The following is an 18,800-nucleotide window of genomic DNA, read 5'->3' on the forward strand; positions in this document are numbered from 1 at the left end:
TTAGGCAGGTGGTCATAATGTTTTGGCTCATCAGTGTTATATATATTAAACAAAGTAGAGTGCCCAAGCAGCAAGCTTAAGTTATCCGATCCATCATGCTCCACTGCTATATTTGTAGGGTTAGGATGCAGAAATACGAGTTCCATCTTGTAATTATGTGTTAGCAATTTGAGCACTGTAGCTTAGCATCCCTTGCAGGCCGAGTTCCAGAGCTTAGCCCAGGGGTCACACTAATGCTAGCTAGCTGTTGTAAGTGTATATGTAGAGAGCTTTTGTTGTACCCGGCTTGTTTTCGGTGAGTGTTTTGCGCCCCACAGAGCTAGCTAACTCTGAGTCATGCTAGCTGGCTGTGTGCTGGCTTGTTTGTGTGAGCTCATTGTGACCACTGTGAACCAGGGTTATTGTGCTCTGGGGCAGTGGGGTGGTCTTGTTTTCAAGTACTCTCCCTTCATTCTGCAAGTTAGCCATCTATGCTAACTGCAATTTTTATGACTTGTAAATGGGTAATGGCTGATTATCCAGTTTAGCCTACAGCAAGCATCAGTTGCTCTGTACAGTGGCTTCTTGATAAAGGATGGCTTCAGACACACAGACCTACTTTGGTGTGTCCTATCACCCCTGTGTGTCCTCTGACACATTGCTTATCTGTGTGGGCCACACAGCTCATGTGATCACAGGATCTAGAAGCCATTCAGAAGAAAAAGGATCCTTGCGTCCCACCTTGGGTACACCCTGTTCCCTGGGCACGTGTCTGCCTGCATGTGTGTGTTTGTGTGTGCTAATGCACATGACAAATGTGTTTTAGTGTGTTTGCATTTCTTTGCATGCATGTCACCCGCTCTTCACACGTGTTGGATGTGCTTATGAAGGATAATGTGCGTGCCTGCGTTTGTGCATGCGTGTGTGTGTGTGTGTGCATCTGGGACTGGAAATGGAGAACAACGCATGAGCCATAAGTCTTGCTTACTTAGAAGCTCTGGTGTAGCCAAAGATGTCACCTGACAGTGTCACCAGTGTGTGTTTGTGTTTGTGTGTGTGTGTGTGTGTGTGTTTGTGTATGTGTCTGTTGGTGAACCTTGAGTCCTGCTGAGTGAGGTCTGGTAGGCCTGATGATGTCACTTGATACTACTAACTGTGTGTGTGTTGATGTTTGCCATATGGTTCCCTTCTATTAAACACAGTATACTGTTTTGTACAGAACACATTTGCTTGTCTGCCACCTTCAGTACACATGTAAAATGTATTGGTGTGAGGAAAGTGATTAAAGTAGGAGCAAATATTCATTGTAATTATGATTTGGAACAAATGGAAAATACAGTCAAAAGTTTGTGGCTAACAATTCCACATTATCCACTCAACCTCATCCTAATTTGTGGTTCAAACTCATAAACGTTTATGGAACACTCCCTCCATTTTGAAATCTTTAGAGAATCACACCGCCCAAAACCTGGCAAGCTACGTGGGATTGATTCTGTCGGGATGTTGTGCTTTAGACACACCCAAACGCTCACGACACTACATTGATTGTGTGGTTGGAGTACTTGGTATCTGCTCCCACTGCTACATCATCACGGTGAAGCAGGACCACAGTACATGCCCCACTATGGTGACGGCCCCTATACAGCTGCTGTATCTGCACACAGAGGTGACAGAGAAGGATATCCTCTAAACTACCATTAGGAAAAACAAAAATGTATGTGTGTCAGGGGGCAGTTTTCTCAAAACTGATATCCAGATGAGAATCTCAGATAGTTTCACTGTGGTACAATACAAATGGTTCTATATATAGTACGTCCCTGTAAAAGAATTGTAGTTTTGTTTTAGTTTTTCAGACGTGGGTTTGTATAGTGTTACATGTATGGAGAGCAAATGCCAAACTAAACAACTTCCTATATCAAATCGCAACAACAAAAAAACATGATGATGATGATGGTGTGTCAATCAGTAGATCAGTGCTTAAGTGTGTGGGGGTGGGTAGTCATAGTGACAAGTAGTGTTGAAGGTCATAGAGACAAAACAGTCCAACAATGCCACAACTGAACAAAACGTGTTGGGTGGAGTGAGGCCTCCCAGAGGTAGGGGGTCCACTCTCTTTTAAAGGTGAAGGGCCAGGTGTGTCAGATCACAGTAAGACTTCCTCACTTGCTCACCATCCTCCACCAATAGAACAGGGAGATCCGAGGCTGACAGTCCTCAGAAGGGTTGGAGGCTATCACAACAGGGCCAAATAGTTTTTTGGATGAGAGTTTAGGAAAAGTACAAAACGTTGAAATAACTGGTTGTTTGCTTGTTGACTCCTTTTGCTGGATAGGCACACTGAAGTGGCTCCCAGAACTTGTTTGTGCAGGTCATAAATGCATTACCTCCTCCCTTTGAGTGAGATGACAGATCAAGGTGAGGGGAAATTGTGTCACCGTCTGTGTGTGTGTGTGTGTGTATATTTCCTTGTGCGTGTGCGCGTGTTTCCTCTCTGGTGGTGGAAGCGAAGCTTCTCTATTCGGATAGGATCCGAGCCAGCTCTGCTCACAGTCTGCTGCATGGCTGGATCGGGCCGGGATGGGCCACGCCGAGCCGGATCACGCGTCCTCTTCTCTCTTTTCTTCTCCTCTCTTCTCTCTTTTCTTCTCCTCTCTTCTCTCTTTTCTTCTCCTCTCTTCTCTTTTCCCCCTCATCTCTTCTCCTCTCTTCTCTTTTCCCCTCATCTCTTATCCTCTCTTCTCCCCTCCATTCCTCTTCGCTCCCACTTTACCACAGGCATTAATCTCCCTGTACAGTGATAAAGGAGAGCCAGGTGAGAACAGAGGGGGTGTTAGTGAAGGTGTGTGTGTGTGTGTATCCATGCTAGGGCCCTATTTGGATGTCCTATAAAGTGCGTGGTCGCTTTCCCTCTGTCTCTCTCTTTCTCTCCTCCGATGTTGTTCTTTTCTTTCTTTCATTCTCTCTTTATTTATCCGTCTCTCTTTCCTCTTCCTGTCTCCGTCCAACTGTCTATTGACAGTCTCTCCGTCTGTGTGTAAATGTGCTTGTCTGTGCAGTGCAGGTCCCTGATGTATGTCTCTCCTTAAGGCCTGTTGACAGCAGTAGGACTCTGTCCGTCCTACTGAGAGGAGCATTTCATTTCACCATTGCATGCCTCGGGCTCCCTGGGGTGCAGCAAGCAGCCACAATCAGCTCTCTGCCTCTCTCTCTGCCTCTCTCTCTCCCCCTGTCTGCCTCTGCCTGTGCATGAGAGAGACAGGAACCAATACGGTTTCTGATCTGTGATCTGGCCCTGACTTTGAATGTTAATGTATTCATGTGAGCCCAACTTCTTGGGGAGATGGAAGAGGATGTGTAGGCACTGGTTATGGGAAACGGAGAGAGAGAGAATGCCTGTTTGTGTATGTGTGTGTGTCAGAGTGTTTGTGTGTGATACACAGGCTGAAATACAAACCATTCTTTCCTTCTCCTCCCCTTCTCTTCTCTTCCTCCAACCCCCCCCCCCCCCCCCCCCCCTCTTTCCGTGTCTATTTAAATAAGTGTAGGTGCTGTGTTTTCTGTGAGCAGGTTAGAGTTCACAGGAGTTTGCATTCCTGGCAGCTCTGCTAACTTCCTCCCCTCATTCTGTCCATCTGTTGTTATCTATCAAGCCCACACAATAACCCAGCACCCATAGTTTTACCTTTCTTATACTGTCAACCATGACACTACCCTGATAACCCTGATACATAAGACTAGGCCCCAAAGCCTTCTCTAATCTAACAACATGCACTAAACTATGCCCCATAGCTGTCTCCATCTATAAACCCCAGACACTAGCCTAAGTCCCATAGCCTCCCATCCATAATAATACACTAACCTTAAACTTCGACAAGCCACCATAACAAACAACTCTCTTCAGATGGTTTTGAAATCCGAGTTGTGGTATGATTTTGGTGGTGTGTCTGGTGTAGTATCATGGTGGCTGTGAGGGGGTGAGAGAGGAGTGGACTATCTCCACTATTTGTTTTTTCAGTTCTGATGACTGAGGGTTTTTGTGGACTGTATGGACACTTTATCAGTGTTTGTGTAAGAGTGTCTTTTATCTCCTGCTCTGTTCCCATCTGGGAGCAAGGCTGATATTCTGCGTTTGTGTTGATATTAGGGTCTGTTTTTACTAAGCACACCCACACTAACTCACACACACAATCAGGCAGTTCAGAATGAATAGAGTAATCTTCAACAAGTGTAAAAGTAGATGAGATTAAAGTTGGAATGTTTTGTCTAAAGTCTACTGTGACCCACTGATCGTGTTACAAAGAGATAAGCACCTGATCAATGAGTGTGACCTAAACTGAAAGTCCACGGGGAACGTGATACCACAGGTTACACGCACACACGCATCCACTGTGAGCTCATTGCATTAAATGTGCCTTTTAAAGAAAGTCCTGACAGCATCATAAGGTTGCACAGCGGTCAGTATGTGGATTGTTACAGAAGGCACCCGGGGCCGTGCAAGCAACACACAAACCCAGAGGCCAGGGTCAGAGGTGACATCATGGCAAGAAAGCCATGAGGATCTCATGTGACACAGAAAGGTCACCCACCTCATTGGCCGCTGGGCTCAGGGAAATACCTATCTGAGGGCCTCTAGTGGTCAGAGTAGGTAAAAGCGGAAACCTTCAACCTCCTGACTCACTGAACTCTCTGTCCCTTGGTTGTCCAGGCTACTGAACACATTCCTGACCAGAGACACGGTTGAGGTTTGCGGCACGCTTTTGCAGAGTCAGCCAAACCACCTGTTAGTCAGCAAACCACGAGGTGCTTTGGCGGTTTGACGGCTTTCTAACATCCACTGCATGGGCTGTCGCGACGTCAGCTCAAGGTAGTTTCTTGTGTTGGTCACCCAGGCTCTGTTTGAGGTCAGTTCCGTCACCCTGCCATGTTACCGTGTCACTGGGGACTTTCAGAGAGAGCCTCGTGTATGACATCAGCTGAGCAGTGGGGATTTGTGTGAGCAGGGGCCCAGGCTGGAGCAGTGCATTGTGGGAGTGCTGATCTAGAGGGATGTGGAGGATTAGGGTCAGCAGGGGTAAGGAGCTCAGAAGGCCCCCGCTCCTCAGGAGTGTGGGGGGGGGGGGGGGGGGGTGTGTGTGTGTTTTCCCATGCCCATGACGTACTGTGGGGCCTCAGTGTGACCGGGTGCATCGTCAGGATCTCCAAAACACCCGTGAGGAATGCCGTCCCCTGCAATTCCTCATCACTGATCCATGCTGAGGGCTCGCGGACTCCTACTGGGGAGGGCTGGTGGGTGGGAGGGAAGACTGGGGTGAGGTTACTCTCCTCGTCTCTCTCCTAGCCTCCTTCTCCCTGTCTTCCTCACTCATTGTCTCTCTCTCTCTCTCTCTCTCTCTCTCTCTCTCTCTCTCTCTCTCTCTCTCTCTCTCTCTAACCTTGTCTCCCTCTCCCCCCTCCCCTCTTTCTGTCTCTCCCTCTCTTCTCTTCATTGGCTTTTGTCGCTCCAGCTGCAGAACTGTCCCTGAACAGAGAACATTATTCATGTCCTCAGGAGGGGGCAGAGCCTCATTGAAATTCCGGGGTCCTTCTTTTTTGTTGTTTTCTCTTTCCTTGAGGAATGGAGCGGAGCTGCCGCTCCAGTCACTGTATTATCCCGGCCCTGTCACCTTGAATGGCCCCATCTGGAACAGCCCCTGCGTTTCTCGGCTGCACAAAAGACCCCCCCCCCCCCCGAAAGAGAGAAAGATACGAAAGATAAAGGGATGAATGAAGGACAAAAGAGCCGAGCGGTGTGGGAACGGGGGCGTTACAGTAACGTTGCGTCCTCCTGGCGTGTCTGCTGCTCTGCGGTCTGGAAGGCCGAGGTGTCTTTGGTTGCTGCTTGCTAGCTAGCGCGCCGCGCATGCTAATGAACAGTCGAATGAATCAGGGTCTTTCTGATAGGGAGAGAATGAACACAAGGAGCCTCTCTCTCGCTCGGTTCCTGCCTGCCTCACTTGGCTGATTGGCTGAACGAGGATGCAGGAAGGACTGACTTGGCAACCGTTCTTATCAAATTCTGTGTGTGTGTGTGTGTTCCTTTCCAGGTTATCCGGAGGTCATCTAAGGAGTGTCTTATAGAGGCCATCCCTGATAAACTGTAGTACTTCACAAATGCAAGAGCAAGTCCTTTGCGACGTACAGCTCATAACACCAGGATGATCTTTCCTGCCACCAAAAACAATAAATAGTCACTCATTCATGCCAATATGTTCTTTCAAAAACCGGAACAGGTCCTTCTAACCTCTCAAGTGAAAGCAAAGTTGGGATGCAGTAGGAATATCGTAATGGGAACAATGGAGAGATATTTTCCTTACAACTGGAAATTCCTGTCTCGCAAACAAGCGTTTCTTTGAGGGCGTCGGGCCACTGCGAACATTCCGTCCTCTGTCTGTGTCGTGAATGGACGATTTGTGTATTTCTGTATTTGTGTAGTAGCACTGTTGACTCATGTACCCTCTCTCTCTCCCCCTTTCTCTCTTTTTTTTCTTGTTCTCTCTCTTGCTCTCTTCCACCCTCCCCCCCCCCCCCACCCATCCTCCACAGGGATTGAGCTGTGTCTGCCGGGCTGGCGTTTCACCGTGACCATGGTGGCCAGTTTCGTGGTGTTGGGGGGGCAGCTGCTGATGCCCGGGGTTGCATACCTGTGTCGGGACTGGCAGGTCCTGCAGGCCGTCATTGTGTGCCCGCTGTTCCTCATGCTCTCCTACGTCTGGTGAGGAGACCACCAGCCCCTGTTGACGCTGCTCCTGTCTGGTGTGATGGTCTCGGTCAGATGTGTAGTCTAGACGTCATCCTGAGGAAGATAGACATCTGTTATTGTGTGGGAAATGAGCTTGATGGTGCTTTGCCATCCCTTGATATCCTGCTGTAGAGCAATGAGCAGACCCCTAAACAGTATTTTTACCTAATGCCTCGAACTTTTGGATAGCCATTGCACAAAATGTGCAGCAAGAACAGTGGTGACTGATATTTGGATGCAATGCCCTTTCCAAACACTTTCAGTCACTCGTTTTAAACACCTACATTCCATTTTCTACTTGTTGCATAATCTATGTGACAATACCTCACATTCATTATTATTCAACATTATTATGTTATCAGAGGCCTAAGAATATATGCTAGTACTGAAGGACATTTCCACACTAATCATTATCTTTCTGTAATGGCTATAATATCTTATTGTTTGTTTATTTATAACTTGCCTTCAAACTACCTCTACCGTTACCAAAGTTACCTGTCGATGGTGTGCTGGCTTGTAAATACTAATTTGTTGACCTCCATTTACTCTGCCATGGCAAAGTATAGTGACTGAGCTCAGAAACGGGTCTGTCAAAGACAAACACAAAGCCTGTCATTGTTGTTTTCCGCGGCGCACCTGAACAAAGCACGTTTTCATCATTCGACAGTTATCACATGATTTCAATGCTTCCATCTGAGATTAGACTCGGTATGGTTGGCCCAATGAGTCCCAAACAAAAGAGACAGAGAAATAGAGCGAGAAAGAGAGAGGCTGCGGAAGAGAGCGGTGGCGGGGGGGGAAAGAGAGCGAGGAAAGGAATTCCCAGGATAATGGCATCTGAAACAGGCTCCCAAGAAGGAGACCCCCCCCCCCAAAAAAAAGACGGATTTGATTTGGATTCATCAGCCCTTCTTTTATTAATGAGGGACTCTTCCGTTGTGTATCGTTCCCCTCAGGATCTTCCCAGAGTCGCTGCGGTGGCTGCTGTCCACTCAGCAGTACAGTCGCTCCAAGTACATCATGGGACACATCGCCAAGAAGAACCAGATCAACACTGAGCTGGACCCTGACATGATCCTCACAGGTAGGCCTCACACAGGGAAATGAGACACCATCCTTATCGGCCCCAGCCCTTTATATTAGGCTGACCTGGGTCGGCTCTCACCTGAAATGCATTGATCAGTAAATCAATAAGGATATATTTACATTCCTTGTGGTTTTTTCATGGCCAAATGGTCACAGTTATACGGTTATGTAAGAAAAGATCTGTGGCTAACAGTATGTGAGGTGTCAGCCTAGGGCATGCAGGGTTGATGGCCTGATAGAGATCCACCCCCAACCCTCGGCCCCCTCCTCTGTGGTACCCATGGTAACAGGTCGACTCCTGGGTCGGTGGGATTGGTAAACCTAAACCCTGTCTATCCCCTCCATTCCCCAACCCCCTCCAGGCACTCCAGCCCTTTGATTATCTTTATCAAAACAAGAATGGCGGGAGGAGAGGAGAGGAAGGGGGAGAAGAAACAATAAAGGAGAGGCGAGGCAGGGGGAGGGGGAAGAGAGGCAAGCCAGGGGGAGGGGGAGGAGAGGCAGGGAGAGGAGAGGCGAGGCAGGGGGAGGAGAGGCGAGGCAGTGGGAGGAGAGGCGAGGCAGGTGGAGGAGAGGAGAGGCAGGGAGAGGAGAGGCAGGGGAGGGAAGGAGAGGAGAGGCGAGGCAGGGGGAGGAGAGGAGAGGAGAGGCGAGGCAGGGGGAGGAGAGGCGAGGCAGGGTGTATGGTCAACAGATGGGAGCAGGTTAATCCCATTGACCCCGACTCTTGCAGAAGTAGTCTGGGGCCAGACGTGCGTCCTGGAACACACCAGAACATCTACCCTACATATCCAGACATGTCTGGTGGGCAAGTCTAGAGACACTGCTTTTAGCATCCAGAAAGATCTTACACAGGACACATGTTGATCTGAGAAACGGAACAGTACAGAGAAAAACCTAGCTGGCTAAGGTGAAATGTACTCTTTTTTTTGCTCCTGGAGATTTGGACCAGTGTGTGCTGATGCAGGGATAGCGAGACAATGTGGGTGTGTCAGCACAGTGACAAAGTCATCTGCTGTATTCATGGGTTTAGTTTAGCCCCAGCTACCTGCTATGTTTAACTCAGGTATCCTCACAGGGTATTTGTGTGGAGCGTGTGAGTGTGTCTATTATTTCTACCCTTTCAAAGACGGAGTCATGTTGTATGGGGGATTAGTGGAAGAGGTATGCTGCTTGGTTGGACACACACACACACGCGCACGCATAGTCAAAGATAAGTCAGAACAGTCATGTGGAATGTCACGTGCCCAGGCAGAATGTAGAAGGTTTGTTTCCATGGCAACCGGTCGGATTCCAAAACAACGCCGTTGCCCCATCAGATAGGCACTAGGGCGTTGTCCTCCTCAAAGCACACTCGTCCATCAGCCGTACGTTTACTCATCCTTCAGTCCCCCCCTGCTGTCATATCCGCAGAAACGACAGGACGACATGAGTCATGTGGACACATTGTCTTTTGTGACTCTCAGCTGTCATGTATGCCTTGCTCCTGGCTCTACCAAAAAAACACGATGTTCATGATGTTCCATGTCTCCTCCTGAACCCTGGTGTGGTCTCCTGTTTTCAGAGCTGCAGAGAGCCCTGCAGATGAAGCCCAAGAGAACATGCATCGTTAAGATGGTGGGAACCAGGAATCTGTGGAAGAACATCGTGGTCCTCTGTGTCAACTCGTAAGTCCTGTGTGTTTGTGTGTGTCCCAGCCTGTTTCCTATGTTACCTGTGTGGGATTTGTTTGGTCTGTGAGTGAGAGAGAGCAATTAGAGAGAGTAGAGAGTATCTAAACGTAGGTGAACTACAGGCCTGGGTGGAATCATGTCTGCATATTGTGTGTGTAAGGAGACAAAGAGAAAAGAGGGAGGGAGAGAGAGAGAACTTGAACTAGTTTGGCCGCGTGTGTGTGGTGTTGCCAGCCAGCGGCCCATGGCTTGCTGAGGCGTCCGCACTATTGACTGGTCAGTTGGATGCAGCGTTGATTAGGGGCTCCCTGTTCCTCCTCCAGTGGACGTTCTGTCCGTCTTTCCCTGTGTCTGTTCATCCGTTTGGCCCTCCTCCTCTGTGGCCTGGCCAGAGTCAGGCCTGAATGTTTCCTATTTTACTGCCCGGTGGACCTGACTTTGGACTGACCATGAATTTTACATGAGCGTTGTTTGTATGAAACCCTAGTCAAACAAGTTTTGTGTGTGTGTGTGTTTGGGTGACATCTTTCCCTTTTTAACCCCTTATTCACTCCCCTCTGCATCATCTACACTCTTTCTCCCTCTCTCTCTACATTCAATTAACATTTCAGGTGCTTTATTGGCACGTCAAGAGGTATACTGTACAAAAAAACACAGATACAAACATACATATAGCTCTACATTTACACATTGTTACACGACATGGCCAACAGTACAGTATGGGGACACTTCTCAGTATACACACACCTGCTTGTTGAACCTTTCATTCCAAGATCAGGGGTTCCCTCTTTGTTTCTGGAACTGCCCTTTCTGGGAAGGTTCAATAGGTGTTGGAACAGTGATGCAGGCCTTGCTTCCATTCAGCTTGAAGAGCATCAGGGAGGTTGGGCACTGATGTTGGGTGATTACACCTGGCTTGCAGATGGCGTTAGAATTGATACCAAATGTGTTTGATGTTTGAGTCAGGGAGTGTGAAGGCCAGTCAAGTTTTTCCACACCAAACTCAATAAAGCTTTTCTGTATGGACCTCTTTGTGCATGGGGGCATTAGCAAGCTGATACAGGAAAAGGGCCTTGAATTGTTGCCACAAAGTTTGATACACAGAACATGGTCTAGAAAGACATTTCATGCAGATTGCTACATGCATTGCTGAATACATTGAATGGTTTGAATTGTCCCCTAACAAGTAAACTTTTTTCCCACTGTTAAACAATTATTCATTCTTCTTCATGAAGTTGGGGAAGTATGTTGTTCGCCTTTCTTTATGAAGGTCCCGTTCGGTTTAAAATGTATGTGTATGTAACTTTTGTGTGTGTGTGTGTGTGTGTGTGTGTGTGTGTGTGTGTGTGTGTGTGTGTGTGTGTGTGTGTGTGTGTGTGTGTGTGTGTGTGTGTGTGTGTGTGTGTGTGTGTGTGTGTGTGTGTGTGTGTGTGTGTGTGTGTGTGTGTGTGTGTGTGTGTGTGTGTGTGTGTTTGATGACCAACCCTGGTGGTCCAGGAGGTCATATAGTCCTTCTTTTGTTTTTGAAAGAAGCACCAAGTCGTGCAAAATATTGGGCTTTTGATTTCAGAAGCAGACTTGCTTTTGCCTGACCTAGGGAAGCCAGTTCATTGATGTGTGTGTGTGTATATATGCAGTATATACTGAATAGACTGGGACTCATCATTTCAACCTAGCCATGCACCACATCTTTGGAGGAAGAAGTCTGTTTGCAAAGGGAGGATCCAATTTTCACGGCACATTTGTTGTATTCATATTGTTTCATATGTTTCCTCCCATTCCACTTTCAACACATTTGAATAAAGGTCGTTTTTGCCAAATTGAAAAATGCTTTTCCCAAATTGAACGGAGCAGGAAATAACTGGCGTCATTGTTTTGGATCTCCCCTCTGGTGTCCAGGCTGACGGGCTATGGGATCCACCACTGTTTCGCCCGCAGCATGATGGACCATGAGGCCCACGACACGGCCATATTCCACAACTTCTACGCTGACTACTACACCAAGGCTGGCATCGCCGTTGCGTCCTGCCTGGCGCTGTGCCCGGCCGTGGGGCTGATGGGACGCCGCGGCGGCCTGCTCATGTTCATGATCATCACCGCCCTGGCCTCACTGCTGCAACTCGGCCTTCTCAATTGTGAGCTCACACGCACACGCTACAATACCATACACATCGCTCTATCTGTTCCTCCACCACTACTATATAGCTCATGCTGTATCAGTATCCTAGTCCTAGTGCATTGACCTTGAACATGCTCTTTTATGCAACAAGACTGTCTTTAAAAGAGTGGCTTGAGATGTCTGACCTACTGGAAACCTCTTTATTTGTGGCACTCAAAGACCACTCAAAGACACTCATTCAGTCATTATGACGAATGACTGAATGAGTGCCTGAATGTCAGCTCCAGCCCATGTAAACCTCGTTCGGCAATGGATCTGGTTTCTCCGTCAACACAAATGTCAATGTCAAATGTCAGAGTTTAGCTATAGTGCAGAGAAAGTGCCTAGTATAGGATGTATTGGAGATCCTCAACCCTGTTCTTGGAAATGAGCATTCTTCATTTTACTGCCCTTTATTCTAATTATTCTCTGATTGATGTACCGAGTCATCTGGTTTAAGCTGGGGTTGGAGCAAAAAAAAACTGCGGGATGGAAGCTCGCCATTTCATGTTTACCAAAACAAAATTTGTCCAAACAAAGGGAACATATTTTAGCGGCATGCATGTTTTCTGCTCTTTTTAAGTTCCTTGAATGTGAGCTTGCAAATATTTGACCAGATTGTGGGTGCTCCAAGGTTACAGACAACACCAACACTCTTGTCCTCGGGTTCTAATAAAGCAGTCGATATATACGAGCAGGAAGAAGTGGGAGTGGGAACGGCAGGGTGTGTGTTGCGTGTGCTCTGTTGGTGCTGTCCTAACCGGTGTCGGCTGGTGTCAGCTGCCTGCATACCGGCGTCATCACCACCTTGTTTTCAACGCCTTTTCTTTTTTTTTTTTTCTTGTTTGTCTTGCAGTGGTGGGCAAGTACAGCGTGCAGCTAAACATAGGTAAAGTATGATTTTTGTTTCTCTCTCTTACACAGCTACTGGAATGTGGGTCCTTGTATTTGGGTTGGTGGAGTCGAGGACAACAGTATAAATGCTAGCTCACATGACCTCTGCAGAAAACTGTCTATTTTTGATGGAGTCTGGTGAAATACTTTGTCACAGGGCCCAGCATGTTTGCTGAATTGAATCAATACATAAACATCAGTCCATTATCAGTGCTCACAATCCAATAATACAAACATCAAAAACAGAATGACAATGAATCCCAATGGCTGGTTCTGTACCAATTTGTTTTCCAAGCTGTTGATAACAAGTTTAAGGGAGCATATTGGTAGAAATCGGTTTGGAAGTTTGTCAGAATTCCTTATTGACCTGTCCTGACCTGTTGGCTGTGTCCGCTGCCAAGTCATAGACTGTAAGAATCACCATCAGGAAAATGCTCTTCGAATCACACAGCTGTGACCTGTAACAAACCCTAACCCAGACCCAATTCCTTCCCTCTCTGGAGTATTCTCTGACTAATTGGCCCAAACCCTAGCTCTCTTCATCCTTCTCTCATGTTTATCAATCTCTTCATACTCTCCTTCTCTCCCTGTGGGTGCGTGGGCAGCTAAATGAGCCTGGGCTGTTGTCAGACAGACTGGGGATTAGAGATAAGAACACACCCAAACCAATCACAGACCAGACTCGGATCATCCTCTTTAGGCTCATTTCAATGTCCTCAGTCCCCCCCTGGGTGTGTGGGTGTGTGTGTGTGTGTGTGTGTGTGTGTTTGTTTGTACAATCTGTTTACTTTGAAATTAGCTGGGGCGGATCAGACAGGCTGTATTCCGAATTCTAATCCAGATCCGAGTTAAACCCACCATCCCAAATTCAGGATGTTGGACTGGGCAGTATAGTCACTTATGTTACATTGTATGACCTTTGGAGAGTCAGTCAACAATTTATGACGGTATTAGCCAGCCATGGTTAGTTCATGGAGTTTAGAAACTCTCTCAACAGGCTATCAAAGCCTCATCAAAAGTTTTCAAACCGTGTAAAGCTGTTCTCATTGTATTACGAATTTGGGAATAATGGCTAATGTGTGTGTGTGTGTGTGTGTCTTTTCCCTGCGCAGAGCGCTCAGATACGCTGAATAAGAACTTCTCGATTGCCTTCTCCATCATCGGCATGTTCTCCTCCCACGCAGTCAGCAACCTGAGTATCTTCTTCTGTGCTGAGATCACCCCCACAGTCATCAGGTAAGCCCTCCCACACACTGGGACCAGACCACTAGAGCGCTCCGGGGAGGGGTGGGAGGAATGGAGAACTATAGGTTTCGTTTGTGGGTTGTGATGAATGGGGATTTTCACTGTGCCTCAGGAGACGCTTACTAGGCCAGAGGACGAAGTGCTCGTTTTTCGGTTTCAAATCCCTACGCCCACAGAAAGCAGAGCCACCGTAAGATAGTTCCTGGCCGATATAATGTCACGTTAATACTCGTGAGTCGTAGTGGACCTATGGGGATGGGTGGACTGTGGAGAGCATCACAGTGGCAAAGCTGATTTTGCTCGAGGACTCTGAAGGTTGTTTTTGTATAACCCTTGTTTAACTAGTTGGGTCGTCTCTCGTTCCTACCGGCGAGATGACTTGCTCAAGGTTGAGCTGAAGAGAAGGGGTACGAGCAGGAGACACAGCTGTGTTAGCAGCACACCCAACCTCCAGAGAGATCCCAGAACCCACGTCACCCCACCCCCCCCACCCCCCCGTTTGCATACCTCTGTGATCGTGTAATGCTAGATCCACACATTGTGGGAATCAGTTTCACGTCTGAGGACGTTCTGTAAAACACATGCACACTGGGTCTGTATCGGCCCCAAGGTTATATAAGGTGTGTGGCGCACCGCCTGTTAATAGCTACAGAGCGCCATCTGGTGGCCGAGGGGAATGGCACCCCAGAGCAGACTGAAGAGTAATAGCACTGCATGCAGAGGAAAGGGAGAGGATGCGGTTTGGTTGGATTGCAGCACTCTGCAAAACAAACAGCCGGGGATAAGTCAAGAACACACCCATGGCCTGTGATGATTAATTTGTTCATTTGAGACTAGATGTTTAGTTATCTGTTGGATGTGGGGAGTCCAGAATGGGCTGTGTTTAGTGAAACATGAGCAAGCTGAAAATACTTGCAGGAGACATCCTGGTTTGTTGGTTTGGGTCTGTTATGTGTGTCTTGACACGGGTACGGGCACTGTGTAGTTTCTCCTTTTTGGAGAACATTAATGGACAATGAACAAACAAAAATGTCCAGAGATCAAAATGGAGTTATTCCTCTGTTTAAATAGTCCATAAGAGATGACCGACTCCTCTCTTACTCTCCCTTCCTTTCCTCTCCCATCCTCTTTTTCTCTCCTCTCCTCTAATCCTGTCCTCTCCTCCTCCTCTCCCCTCCTCTCTCCTGCGGTTTCTCCTCCCCCCCCCCCTTCGCTCTTTGTCCTCTCCTCTCCTCCATGCAGGGGTGGTGGTCTGGGTCTGGTGCTGGCCAGTGCTGGCTTTGGCATCCTAACCGCGCCCATCATGGAGCTCCACAACCAGAAGGGCTACTTCCTCCACCACATCATCTTCGCCTGCTGCACCCTCATCTGCATCATCTGCATCCTGCTGCTGCCCGAGACGCGCTACCAGCCCCTCCCGGAGACGCTGGCGGACAGCGAGTACTACACCCGCCCGCCCCTGCTGCCCCCCCGGAAGCCCGTGGAGCAGCGCCTCCTGCTGGCGCCCCGGGAAGGCAGCAGGGACTACGCCCGCGTCCACGACACGCCACCGCACGAGGCGGCCGCCGCCGGCGCCACGTCCACCATGGATTCCACGGCCTCGTCGGCCGTGGACCTCACGGCGCCCTCCGTCGTCGAGGTGTCTGCGTCCCCCGGCACGGAACTCGGGGTGCTCAAGCCGCGGTCGGCGGGCCGCAACGGACGCTCCTTCGCCCCGCCCCCAGGCACCCCCTCCGCCCTGGGTAAAGGCGGGGTCATACTGGCGAGTCAGGAGAAGCTGTTGTCCTCCACCCCTCTGCACAAGGCTCCGCCCTCTACTACAGAGCCCCTCCTGGCCTCCACTGAAGACTCCACCACCCCTCTGATGAATTCTGTCACTCCTTCCATTGATTCGCCCACCACCCTGGTCAACGACTCTGGCCCCTTCCCTGCCAAGGACTCCCCTCCCTCAACCCCTGCCATTGTCCCCCTCTCTATCTCTTCATTGGACTCCCCTGTCACAGACCCCCCCTCAACCCCCATACTGGTATCAACCACTTCCATCTTTGACCCCCCGCCTACCTCGACATCTCCCTCCCCAGTCCTCCATGATCTCATTCCCTCCCCAGCTAAGGACTCTTCCATCAACCCCTTACTTGAACTTGCCCCTACCTCCACTTTGGACTCAACCACTTCCCCTGTACTTGAAGTCTTGCCTCCCCCTACGTTAGACTATCCCACCCCACCTGTACTTGAAACCACCCCTCCCCCCATTTTGGATTGTACCACTTCCCATGTACTTGAAACCACCCCTCCACCCGTATTGGACTCTTCCGCTCAACCTTTTATTGACCCTCGTCCCCCCTCCCCTTCTCGCTCCCCCACCCCTCAGGTTAATGACACTGAGCCCCCTCCCACGGACATCACCATCTCCGTAGAATCCCCACCCCCTGTCACCCTAGACTCCATCATCCCCACCTTACCAGACCCCGTGTCTCCATCAGTACGTGGGACTGCATCCACCCCTGACATCCCCTCCACTCCTCCCCCCACAGCGGACTGTACCATTCTCCCTGTCACAGACATTGTCCTCCCCACCACCCCGCTTGTCATAGACTCAGAACCCCTTGCTGCAACAGACTGTCCTCCCCTGGAGGCGCCCCCCCCTGCCTCCCCCGTGGACCGCACGGTCTCCTCCCCCATAGACTCGGGTCTCCTCCCAGTTACAGACTGTGCCATCACAGGAAATAGCATTGTGAACGGAGTGGACTCCTCATGATCCCATGTCTGAAGCCCCATGGAGAAGACGGGAGGGGGTGGGCTTGGGCCCCACTCGGGCCCCAGCTCATGTCACTTGACCTGGGGGGGGGGGGGGGGGGGAGAAACAGACAGACATGTACCTACTGGCCGGCTCAGGTTTCGGACCCTTCAGATGCTCTGTAGAGAGACTGGCTCCACCTTGAGGTGAGGAGGTGGTATTTGTTGGGGGTGCCTCTTAGCTGGCTATTGCCACTAAGGAGGACATTGTTTTGACAGAGGCTTGAAGTTAGCGGTCATGCTTTGACATTGTGGGAATCCCCTCTGCCCCACTGAATATCACTGGACTGAATATCACTGGACATCGCCAGCCTTGGGATTTGGTCTGTGGAGAGTCTCGGTGTGTCGTTTTCTGAGGGGCGGTGAGCCAAAAAGCCCATGTTCACTGCTACAGTATGACGTGGTTGGTTGGAGAAGTCATATCCATCTGTGCATTTGCGTAAGAGGTTCGCCCAGTGTGTTGATGATGACAGCAAGCCTTACCTAAAAAAACAGATGTTGAATTATGAATGTCCTTTAAATGGCCGAATTCTAAACCAAATTGAGGCTTATTTTTATTTTGACAAAGAATGGACATATTTGCTGAACCACCTAAAACCCAAAGTTATTTATCTTTGCAAATTATGTGTTTAGTGTCATGCGATTTATAGAAAATATCTGCCATTACTGGACAGTGGGAAATACAATAGACAAATAGCTGAACTAGGCAGCCCTGAGTGTTATAAAAGCATGTGTGTGTGAATATCAATCACACTAATCAAATTTGTTTCCAAAGGTCCAAGGACTTTACTTTGTATTGTAGGAAACTCAAAAGTGAAAAATACTGGAGTCATGTGGTCCGAGTCACTCTGCTGAGCTGAACACTGGACTGGATACAGTGTGAGGGCATCAACCTTTTCCATTGGTCTGAAGGAGTGTATTCTTATTTTTCCACCCTTTTCGAGAAATCAATGCATTTTAAAAAGTTTTTGTAAAATGATGTTGTCAGTAAATCACAAACCTTATGTTGTTGTGCTACCGATATTGAGCTTGATAAAAAAAAAAAGAAAAAAAAAAAAGAAGAAGAACATTCTGCCTTCACATGGGGTGCCCTCATTTTTCCAGGCTATAAGGCACAGCTTCAGTGTTTGTGTGAAAGTAATTGACACCTTATCCTTTGCTAGGTGGACAAAGCATGTACACAATATGACATTGTCATCAAAACAACGTTTTTACCACAAGGTCAGAATGCCTTGTTCTGGAACAGACCAAGCTATTCCCCGAATTGACAAAATAATTGCATCTTCCTTCAACAATACATTTTTCATTGCCAAACTGTAGTGTCCATTTTTATAAATGTGGATTTTCTTTTGAAATGTAAAACCTGTTTTGTTTTTGTAACGAAAGTATATGAAACTAATTTCATTTACAAAAGCTGCAGTATTGCTTTATTTGTGATTTTTTTTATTTTATTCCAAGCCTTTCTCCCATCTTTTTTTATTTCATGAATGTAAAAAACATTAACACAAGGTACCTATTTCATCGTAATCAGTCTGGATATGACAGAGAGCTATCAGGTCTCTTGAAGAAAACCTCCGATTATTGTGTTAAAAACACATACATGACGACTGTCTTCCCTCTTGTCTGATGTCGAACAATATGATACTTACATAAGGTCTGGGGTTTTGCCAATGCTAGCTAAAGATGTGACATAAAAATGCTTTGGAGAGGAAGTTCTATGAAGGAATGGACATGTAGATAGGTCACCGTTTACAGACATATTTCTTCTATTAAAACAATGCCATTGTACTGTAGACCTTTTGCAAATGTACAATAATTAAATGATGTCTTGTCATTTCAAATGTGATGGACTCCTCCATCTATAACAGTGGGATGTATGCTTTAGGATTAGGGTTGCTTAAGGGGTTACAACACAGTTGTTGTCAGCAACTTGTCACCACCCATTTTATGAAGTGATCTTGAAACTCTCATTGGTTGACATTCAGGATATGCAATGGCGTGCAAGATTAGTTGATGTTTGACTGACATGGATGTTACAACCTCCATATTTTCTCAGAACTTAAAGGTAATAGCATATTCAGTGCCAGCTGATAGGTTCATCTTGAGGTGTTGATAAGGGGGTGCTTATGTTAAGTAGATGAACACAGAATATATAACATTGTGATAAGACAAAGGTCTTCCCTTCAGAGAT

General features: G+C 48.0%; 1 protein-coding gene across 1 annotated transcript in view; it reads left to right on the plus strand.

Moving 5' to 3' along the window:
• Window positions 1-16,711, plus strand: part of LOC136959584 (solute carrier family 22 member 23-like) — a 28,220-nt gene extending 11,509 nt beyond the window's left edge. Inside the window, exons 4-10 of the mRNA XM_067253964.1 lie at window positions 6,562-6,730; window positions 7,714-7,841; window positions 9,408-9,510; window positions 11,416-11,651; window positions 12,531-12,563; window positions 13,681-13,804; window positions 15,056-16,711. Coding sequence (XP_067110065.1) covers window positions 6,562-6,730; window positions 7,714-7,841; window positions 9,408-9,510; window positions 11,416-11,651; window positions 12,531-12,563; window positions 13,681-13,804; window positions 15,056-16,571 — 2,309 coding nt within the window. The 3' untranslated portion in view covers window positions 16,572-16,711. The remainder of the gene's footprint in view (window positions 1-6,561; window positions 6,731-7,713; window positions 7,842-9,407; window positions 9,511-11,415; window positions 11,652-12,530; window positions 12,564-13,680; window positions 13,805-15,055) is intronic.
• Window positions 16,712-18,800: the final 2,089 nt, after the last annotated feature.

Source organism: Osmerus mordax, chromosome 16, assembly GCF_038355195.1.
Source record: "Osmerus mordax isolate fOsmMor3 chromosome 16, fOsmMor3.pri, whole genome shotgun sequence".
Classification (NCBI taxonomy): Eukaryota; Metazoa; Chordata; class Actinopteri; order Osmeriformes; family Osmeridae; genus Osmerus; species Osmerus mordax.